Source organism: Aptenodytes forsteri, unplaced genomic scaffold, assembly GCF_000699145.1.
Source record: "Aptenodytes forsteri isolate BGI_AS27 unplaced genomic scaffold, ASM69914v1 Scaffold679, whole genome shotgun sequence".
Classification (NCBI taxonomy): domain Eukaryota; kingdom Metazoa; phylum Chordata; class Aves; order Sphenisciformes; family Spheniscidae; genus Aptenodytes; species Aptenodytes forsteri.
In genome coordinates this window covers 2,088,951-2,099,391 of record NW_008795924.1, presented here as the reverse complement: position 1 = coordinate 2,099,391, position 10,441 = coordinate 2,088,951, and the positions used below count along the sequence as shown (strand labels likewise).

Here is a 10,441-nt window from a genome sequence, read left to right as displayed (position 1 = left end):
GTGGTACCAACAAGATGCCTTGTTGTGTAGGGCACTGCAGTATTGCAATTCAGCTTGCATTCTGCTCTTGCATGGTAGTCAATATTTATGTCGGGTAAATTATGTTAACTGCTCCATCACAGGAATAAATCCCTCTAGCTATAAGCATAAGAATAGTTACGGTTTTAAATTCAAGGAAGCATCTCATTCCAGGCAAGTAAATCTAGATGCATTTCCCAGGCAAAATGTATTACGAGCCATGGACACTGTAAACACTGTAATGGCGATGGCCCCGGCTTGAGTGTGTCTGGCTTCCTGATCAAATGAAGTAGCAAGGAGGCTTGGCTGAGGAAAAAAAAAACTGTTGTACTGATGATTCCCTCTTTGTCCATTGCTGGCAATGGACCTTGTGAAACTCCTTGTGCCAAAGTTAAACTGGGAGCTTTTTCTTTCTTTCTTTCTTTTTTTTTTTTTTTTGGATGGCACAATCTAGACAGTAAGATAACTTGCAATAAATTTAGGGTTTTTTAAATAAAAAAACATGAAATCATAAGTAATTTTAACTTATTAGTTCACTTTTATTGATGAATAAGAATGGTTTAAAACCTGTATTACAAAATTTGTCCAATTTAGTCTACTTAGGTCTCTCCAAACTTTCAGCCATCTTAGCACACAAAACTTGGCCCAATCCAGAAGTCATCAAAACATATCTCGGTGCTTGCTGTGTGACCTAGAATGGTGTTTAACTCTGAAGTCGAGAAGTGTCCACATCTCCCCTTCCCCACGTAGTAGTTTTATTGTTACGTGGTGAGGTTTCTCAACCCCTGCTGCCAGAGATCAGGGCCAGAGGTGGAGCTGGCAGAAGAGGAGAGCCAGGAGAAGATTGCCGTACTGTGATTTTGTTTTAGTGGGTCAGCCATTGCTTTTCTAACGATGTCAGCTGGATGTGTCTGCAACATTAAAAAATGCAAGCCGTGTGTTTTTTCCCCTGAAGGGAGCAGATCAGTGTCCTTAAGACTTGCTGCAGGGTTGTTCAACTCTGCTGTATCACTAGGGCAGAGACCAGCCACAGTTTGAGTAGATGGTAAGGGAAGGATTGCATCTGAAAGTGCTGGGATTTGCTCTCTCTTGGGTGCCAGCATAAGATCCTGAGTCAGATTCTAATCAAATATGCATGTGATGCATATGAAGTGTAATGTACAATGATGTCGTTAGTTGGGTATACGGAGCCAGGCAGCTTATGGCTGAGTTGCAAGTGTGCAGGGAACATGTGACTCCTGGGATTTTCTTGTTACCACGGAGTAAACCAGGCTTTTCATTAAAAGCAACTGTGGTGCTGGGAATGTGCACTTTGACCTGCCTTAGGTGTTAACAAGACTAATTGTAGGCTTCACCCCACCCCCCACTGCCACCCCCGCAGGGTGGTGCAAAAGGCATGGCTAGAGCAGATGGGAGAGGCTGGGTCCCTTTGTCAGAGGGGATGGTGGGTAGGCTGGGGAGGGAGCAAGAAGGTTGTTAAGGGTCTCTCCAGCTGGAGTTGAATAAATAAATGTCTCTGGTCCATTTTTCCCTTTGTTCCTCACGCTGTCAATGGAAATGGAAGTAGGTGCAAGCTTTCTTTTTATTTTTTTAATTGTCTTCAGATTTTAATGTTGCCTTTTGTGTAATTTAATCCCATTATGTTATTTAATTGTTACTGCAATATTAACTACTGTATTTGTTGACTTTGTTTAATAACTGTTCTTTCAGGGCTAGAAATAAACTTTTAAAAAACATTTGGTTCCCCCCCCCATCATGAGTTTATACCTTCTAAGACAAGAGTAGCTGAAAAGAGTACATGTTTAGATGTCTTAATGAGATTAACAGAATGTACTTGTTTGTAATTAAGCTTCTTATGAATGCTTTAATTATGATGGATATTATTTTATGCTATACTAGCCTGTCCTGTTTCTTTTAAAATTTTATTACTCATCAGTGTCTCTACCAACCTTGTAATAACTGCAAGCTTTCCTTGCCACCATGCACTGCTGGCAGATGGTTATGCCTCCTGCAAAATGCTCCAGATCACTGACGGGAGGAGAGCAGCTCTGCAACACCCTTTTCACCCACTGTGGAAGAAAGATCCCTTGCTCTTCTGCAAAGGGAGCAAAGCAAAGACCAGCCTAGTTCGTCACAGTCGCATCTTCCACCATTCATTTGCTGTAAGGTAGCCTTTTGGTAGTGACTGGGATGGGACTGATGGGCCAGTAAACTGTGATCGTGGCAATATGATGATGTTCCAGTAACTATTCCGAACAAGACTGCTTTATTTTGCACCATGAATATCATCCAGTATCCTGCATATAAACATTATGGCACAGGAGACATGGTGAATGAGCTGTCCTGGTGCCTGCTTGGAAGACGCTGCTCCTGGTTCTGCACCGTCCCTGCTGATCAGCGTTTGAGTGGCAGAGCTGAACAGGGTGAGGACTCTGGGTGTCAACAGCTTGCCTAGGACTTGGGATGAGATTGATGGTGCCTGTTGGTAGGCTGCAGAGACTCGCTCATGTTTTTCACTGAAACTACAAAAATGCTGTGGCATGTTGGCGTGGCAGTCTAGCTAAAGAAAAGGACATCTAAACGAATTTACTTTGGGGTTGAGACCGGTTCAGTTGAAATCCAGATGAAGTTTCTGTCTTGGTTGTGAACGTCAAGGACTCATTGTGTCGTGTGTTTCCCATGTGTTATTGGGAAATCATCTCTTCTCCTTTCTTGCACGTTGTACAACCTTTGCTCATACCACTGACAAAGGGAAATGAAGAAACCACTCATCTTCGGAAGCCTTTTCAACCAGACATGAGAATGTTGTTTTGCACAAAGCACTGTCTCTTCAGGTTAATTAATTTGTTGTAGTATCTTTGTCTTTATATATAATTGACCCTTTATGCATTTAAACTGATGTTCTCTAACTCTGCATTTAAGTGATTTTGCATTTAATTTATGGGGGAAAAAGATGACAGGAGGGAGAAGAAGGTGCTTAGTGGAACTCACTAATTACCTGGATATTGGTACTTGTGCCGCTTGAAGGAGAGCAGGGTTTTGGCTGAATGTGGTTTGCACAAGTTGAAAGTTGCTAGTCCTTGCTTGATAAATCCTATTAAGTCTTGTGTGAACTTGCTCATCCCTTGCATATACCTGGCCTAGACTAAAACCAAGAGCAGCCCCATCTTTTTGGATCTCTTTATTCAAGATTGGATATTTAAAACACTGTTCTTCAAGATGGTAAAGTTGGGGGCAACAATTTCTCCCTTTCAGGGCTGCTCTTTGGTTGCAGTGAGTTTACTGCAAAGCTGAGCACAATTATTCGGACTACGCCAGCAACCAGGATGGCCAAAAACTGAAAAGGATCTTAATTTCTAACTAGCATTTCTGCAGTGGTGCCTGAAGAAAAGTGTTGGGTTTCAGCGCAATTCGTGTAGCTCGTGTGCAAGCACAGCAGTTGTTTGCAAATGCCTGCTCCCAGGGAATTGTACAGCTGCATTTTTTCCTATTTTTATAACTTGCATTTTGCTCTGAAGATTGTTTTTAATAAAAACAGCCATCCGCAGTCATGTGAGAAAGGTACGTGAAACTGTGCTGAGCTCAGCTAAATTCTTGATGTTGCTCTCTAGATGTGTGGAGGAAGCAGGTTTTTCCAAGAGCTTTTCTCCCTACTTTGAACTCCAGCCTAAGGAAGGATTTTTTTTTTTTTTTCTTCTTGGGAGGGAATATACCAACAAGTGAGAACAGTGAATTTCTGACTGCAATTTCTCTATCTGCAGTCTGTTATGAGGGAGGAGGGCAGTGCGGATGCAGCTTCTCATGCTGTCGTTCCCTTATCGCAATGGTGATACTGCTTTTTCTGGTTCCTGTCCACCAGCCAGTGTCTGCAGGGGGAATATATTCCAGCGCATTGTAACTTCATTTCAAAACCCATTTACCTATTGACCTGATTATTGAAACAGCCTGTAGGGAGTGATGATTTGTTATTTTTTCTTTTTATTTTTAATGGGATTTGCCCACTGGGAAGTTAATGATTGCTCGTTCTCTTTAGGACACTAAAAGGCCACCAGATTCTGCTTTGGAGAAGATGTATTGCGTCAGTAGAGAGGAGGATGGGATTGGAATAGCAGACAGTATGTCTCAATGCACAGATATGTCTCAACGCACAGACTCAAGTTTCTGGTGTTTTCTGAAGGGCTTGTGAATAATGAATCTGGCTGACTATAACTGCAGGTCAATGGAGAAGATGCTGATGTGACTCAGGGCATCTCCACGGGATGTTCTGGAGGGGGGAACAGGGGTGACCTCCCTAGGGACAGACGTCTCCCTTGAATTCAAGGTTTCTAGAGCCAAGGACAACCCATCTTTGTTATTTTTTCCTCACAGCGAATGTTTGTTCTAAGGATTCAGGTCTTTTCATGAAGCCCAGTTAACCCGAGGCTCTCCTTGAGCCCTTTTCACCTGGCTGCCTGTGGGAGGAAACCTGCTGCGGGGTTTCTGCTGCTGTATCGCAGCAGCTGATAACAGGTGGCTGCTCTTGGAAAGCTCTTATCCACTCCCCTGCCTGGTAAAACTCTCCTTAAATAACCTTACAACTGTATTCAGCTGTAGCTATTACCTCTTCATGGGTGAAAATAGCGTGGTGGTGGGGAGCCAGTGTGGTTCTGTTCAGCTTTTGTTACCCTTCAGTGTTTTTGGAGAGTGTTTATTTTACTTAACTGTGGAAATGCTGGCTTGTTCCTATCCCATGGCTAAACCCCCCCCCCCCATTTAAAATACCTGCATTTTAAGCTGTTGTAGTTCTTGACAGCCCTGAAAGCAAATTTGGTTTAGAAAAGACACTGATGTTCCAGCCACAGAAAAGTGGTTTTCAGTGTGGATATCTGAATTTTTGGAGAGTCTTGTTTCTAGAAGAGCAGCCATGCAAAGCCGTGTGGACTCTTGGTTGTGCCTTTGCAGTGGTCTGAAGATGTACTGCAGTACAGAGCTTGCAGCGTGCCCCCTTCTGCTGTCAGCACTAACGGGAGATAGGAAATGAACCGCTTGCCTATCTGTCACTGGTGTTATTTGATCCCATAATTATCCTCATAAGCAACAGCTTCCAGCTCCTCTCTCCAGCCTGGGTTAAGTGTCCCACAGTTGCAGGATGTGCCGTGGGCATAGTTACAGGCAATGGATGGGAAATAGTTTTTAAAGACCTCTGAACATTTACTTCCTAAGGCCCAACTGTTAAAACGCTTGAAAAGGAGGAGGGGAAAACCAGTTCCTGTGGGAAGGAAGAGATGTTGGGATCTTTTTTCCAGTTTTACCATGGGTGTCACGATGTTTTCCATCTCACAGCTGTGTTTGGAGGAAGGGGAGGAGAATAATGCACTTGCTTTTTAGGCATTAGCATGTGGCAGCTTTCTCTTCTAAGAGTAGCTAGAAATATTAGTGTAAGGGGTATGCGTTAACCCCCTTTTTTTTGTTGATCTGGATGGACTTTGCTCAATGGCTGAGATGCTCTCCAGAGGGGACCTGTCAGAAAGCTCTCGTCTGCTCTATCAAAACCCTCTGTTGAAACGAAGGTTCAAATACTGGTGGGAGGGATTGAGACGTGGTATGGGAAGATCTGTGGCGTTCCTCTGTGCAAACTGCCCATCTCTCTCCTGTGTCCCGGCTCAAGCATGCTTCAAACCTGCGTCTCCTGGCAATTTCTGTTATAAATGACTAGGGGGGAAAAATAAAATGGCATTAATAAAAGCTGTTGGCTTCTTGCATGCGTTAAGCTGCTGATGGGACGGTGAGAGGAGCCTGCGTTACCCACTGGTGCTGCCTGCGCAGGGGTGCAGGACCAGGCTTTGCCCTGGGCATGGAGTACCAAGCACAGCAGCCCTGATGCCCAGCAGCTGTTTGACAGTACCTCCCACCACTTGTTCCCATGATAGCAGAGCATGCCCTGGGCACATTTATCCCTGCAGCATGCTGGTGACATAGGAGATGCTATTCCGACTGTAGTGATGGGAAATGTGGGCTCCAGGTGGTGTAATTTCTGCTGCAGAGCAGGGAAGTGACCCAGAAGACACATAAGGAATTGTTTATGCTCTGTTAACCATGAGTCCCTGATAATATGACATTATCCACCCCATCCCATGCTTCCTGCTGTGGCCTACGCTGCTCCTGCACTTTCCATCACTCACCATCCCCTTTATTCCTGCAGACCCTCAGTGGTGGGAGTCTGGGGATCCCCAGTGACCTGGCAGGAGCTGGGGCAGAGGATGCAACCACTGGAGCAAATGCGGTATATTTTGTCACCTATGATTGCTGTCAACTCCATTGTGTATTCAAAGGTCTAACCCAAATGTATTTAGATGTTTAGATGGTGTCAGTTTCAGAAGTCAGGTAATGATGACACCATGGGGTGGTTTTGGTGGAGCTGGGAAAGATCCTGTCCCTGACACACGTGTTACCAGCAGGAGGAGTTGAAATGTCACTGTCACTAAAATGCTACCTGCAGGCCAATGGCATGTGCAATTAGTGCCACCAACAAATGAGGTGAGGTCTTACTCAAGACAACATTAGGAAGCAGTAAGCAAGCCGGGCTTTCAAATTGGCCAAAGATGGACTTTGCTGTGGCTTAGAGTGGCTCTGCCCTGGAGAAATGTGAACTCCTTGCATGGGTTGCTGGCTTTCTGAGTCCCCTTGCGTACCAGGCTTTGGGATTGGAGGAGTAAGTTACGTTTTATCGTGGCCAAGTAGAAACAAAATGAAAATTTTTGCTCCTTCTGGAAGACCTGAGCAGCTCTGGGGAGCTGCTGCAGACTCTGATATGAATGCTGTGGGTTGGAGGCTCGGTGACCGCACAGTGGAGATAACACTGGGACCTGCTTGCTGGGAGAAAAAACTTATCGGCTGACCCAGCTGTGGATGAATCCATCAGCTCCCCGTGGCAGCAGGCATTGCCCTGCAAAGGAGAAGGCGGCATATGTGGTGTTTCCCAAGCCTGTCAGGCTGTGCCACGTTTGCTTACATGCAGCTTTATAAAGAGGAGGTGCAGAAGCTTTCTCTGCTCCTTCCCAGGGTTTGGTTCGGTCTCTCCACCCAGCACAGCCTTTGCTATGGCTGGCCTGAATGTCTCCATTGCTTTTTTGTTCCTGGTTGTTGGGGTGTGCCAGGCACTCAGGCGGCTTTCTAAGAGGCTTCTGTCTCCTGGAACGTATGGCTGCCTTGCCAGAGAACTTGCTGGCTCATTAGAGTTGTGCACAAGCTGCCTTGAGCTGAGGATGCTGGTGGAGATAGGTCCGTGGGGTGGTGGGTTTGGCCCAGACGTGGCCCTGACTCTGCTCTTCCTCCTCTTCGTGGTTCACGGTGCCTCTTTTGATGGAGCATCCGCCAATCCGACTGTCTCTCTCCAGGAGTTCCTGCTCCTCGAGTCCAACCTTGCAGCCACTGCTGCCAAGCTGCTGGCCCAGGGTGCGGGCACAGGGATGGGATGGGCTGTCACCAAGCTCTACTGGTCCTGGGAGCTGACGCATTTCCACCTCATCCAGAACCTGATAGCGTCGGAGTGCAGCTCCTCCATCCACACGTCTTTGCACCATGCTGCCTTTGTAGAAGGCACCTGTTCTTTCCTCTTCCACCTTGTCCTTCTCAAGTTGCGTCGGAGTCACCAGATGTACTGGGTCCCTGTGCTGGCAGCAACTGTCACCTTCCTGACCTACACAGGTGAGCAGTACCTGCCTTTCTTTTTATAAGTCATTTAGAAAAATACCTAATTTCTGGGGGAGGAATGGTCCCTTTTTCATCTTCCAGGACTTGAGAGGTAACGATTACTAAGATGTTTGTTTTCTACTTATTTTGGGGAATATTCATTTTGGAATGAAGATGGCAGCAGGTTAAATGTCGGCACATGAGAAGCCATAGCTTGCCCCAAGACTGGGAGCAATTTCCTTGGACGTCCCCTAACGCAACCCCTTGGTCCTACATGAGCTCTTCTGCTTCTCGCAAAGCTCAGGGCGACAAGGGTAGGATTTCCTCATGTGCTGTTATTACACAGTCTGAGAGATGCAGCTGCCAGAGCTGGGCAACAGAGATGCTCCTGGCAGGCAGGAGGGGTCATGGGTCTCCTGGTCCAGCTCTTTGTTGGTCTTTCAAAGGATGCAATCGAGACTGATGGCCATGCTTCTCTTCCCACGCAGCCAGACCATTCACGGGGGCTTTCTTCAACCCTGCCCTGGCCACAGTCGCCACCTTCCACTGCTCGGGGAACAGCTTTTGGGACTACATCCAGGTTTACTGGGTGGGGCCCCTCGCAGGTGAGATCTGCCCAGGAGGTACCAAGGGGCAGGGGTTGGGATGGGGGGCAATGGGCAAGGCAGAAATGCTGGGCATAACACAAACCGTTCCTGGCAAAGGGCTGAACTTGGGTCTTGCCAGTGGCAAGCGTCCTTTTCTGTCCCCCTTCCCTGTCACTCGAGTCATCCCTTTGCTATTCATTTTTTTTAATCCAATTTCTACATGGGACGTAGGCAAAACTCTCCCTGAGGCCCAAGTTTGCGGGAGATGAAGCAAAGGTGTTTTAGGGCAACGATAGGCTGAGCTATGCTATTGAGGTTGTCCACAGCTTCAGGATGACCATGGGGAGCTGGATACATGCTGCCTAGAATGCAGAGAGCGGGGGAAGGAGGCTGCTGGCGTGGCTTATGTCCCTTTTGGGTCAAAACAAGCCTTGCTATTATATTAAGGACACAATGGTTAAATTCTCCTTGAAGTAATATAGCAAGGGTCTTTTAGATACTGTCAGTGGGGACTTCAGTGGTGCTGAGCTACAATTTTGGTCATGATGAAGGCTCTGGCAAGGGCCTGAAAATCACTGCTCAGCTGTGGAGATGCTCGATGCAGCACAGGGAAGGGGTCTGTGCTCTCGTTTCAGGGATGCTTGCTGCTCTCCTGCTGTACCAAGGCAACATTCCACGGCTCTTCAAGAAAAACCTCCTTTACAGCCAGAAAAGCAAATACAAGATACCTAAGGCAAGGGTGGCGGCACATATGGAGCGTGACGAACTGCGTCGGAAGAGGAAAGGGGAGAAGAGCAACTCCGAGCCTCATGCCTGAACCATGGACGGGGGCCATGGAGGTCCCTGCAGCCCCTCTCCAGGGGGAGTGGGTTTCCTGGCGCAGAGTATTTTGCTGCTCGTCCTGCCCAGCATCCATCCTGCCTGTTCAGTCCCTAACGCAGGGTGAGATTTTTTTAAAGCATTTCAAAGGAAATGGCCAAGCTGGCCTTGCAGGATGCCTGAATCCCTGAGCTCCCTTGGGAGTAGCTTTGAAAGTCTCCCTGGAGAGCCCGAAATGTTTCAAGCCTGCATCGTTGGCTGAGTGGGGGAAAAAAACCTAACACTTTTGCATAAATTGCTGGTTATCTTGTATTGCCAGGAAGCTTACAGAAACTCAGGACCATTATGTGGGTAGGCTTGAGCAACTCCCAGGTTATTGCATTGTGCAACGTTTGAAATAATCTAACTGGGTCTCTTGCAGCCATAAAAACAAAGCATAAACCAGTAACTGCCTTGGCAACTTGGGATGAGGAGGAAGCAGGCTTTGATCTTTTGAGTTACTAAATGGGTATTGGTCAAAAATTGGTGTTCTTTGAGTTAAACTGAGGTCCTTGAATTGCGCAGGCTGAATCTGGCAGTTCTTGGAGAGGAATTAAAAATGCTCCAGGGCAAGGGAGTTCACTGGCCACAGGAGACCCATGGACACGGTGCTTAGCCTGGGTTTCATGTGCTGTCAGGCATCAAGAAATGGTGCATAAAGTGTCTGTGGTTAAAAAACGAGACCCAGGCAGCCGGTGTGGGTGAGCAAGTGCATCCCTGGGCTCCTCTCTATGTCTACATGAAATATTCCTAAAGATAAAATTATGTTTTGTGGAAATAATAATAAAAATAAATGTCGTGATTGGCATTTAGGTGAATGATGTCATTCCTGTGAGCTCTGCGGGGGGAGATCAGCCCATCTGATCCCTGAAAAAGGGAGAAGCTGTGGACATGCCCCAATCAACTCCGCCCTGCCTGCCGCTTGCACTGGAAGGGGGGTAATCTGGGTGGAAACACCTGCTAGGTAAATGGGGCTCCCCTCGGGGAGTGCTGGGGCACCCCATGGGTGCTGCACCCCAGGGGGTGTCCCCACAGGGGAGAGCAGGTACTGGGGCAATTCCACATGCAGCATCCCTGGAGCAGGGCCGCTGGGCATGGCTGGATACTGAGCTGCTGCCCAGAGATTTCCCCGTCCCCTGCAGAAAATGGCCAGTTCCTGCATTTTGCAGCAAATAGTCAATTTTGCAGGACCTCTCTGGGCAGAAAATTCCTGAGCTGAATATATTCTTGATGCAGTACAGCTTTTCACAGCAATTGTGGGGTGCGTGCTCTGGGGCAGGCTGTGCTTTTTGTGCGAGTGGGCATGG

At 47.1% G+C, this 10,441-nt stretch overlaps 1 protein-coding gene across 1 annotated transcript; it reads left to right on the top strand.

Annotated features, from left to right (window-relative positions):
- The first annotated feature begins 7,097 nt into the window (after nt 1-7,097).
- On the top strand, nt 7,098-9,093 carry LOC103903745 (aquaporin-12). Its single transcript, XM_009285008.1, has 3 exons — nt 7,098-7,704; nt 8,178-8,294; nt 8,912-9,093. Exons 1-3 carry the CDS (start codon nt 7,098-7,100, stop codon nt 9,091-9,093), a joined length of 906 nt encoding a protein of 301 aa, XP_009283283.1.
- The last annotated feature ends 1,348 nt before the right edge of the window (nt 9,094-10,441 follow it).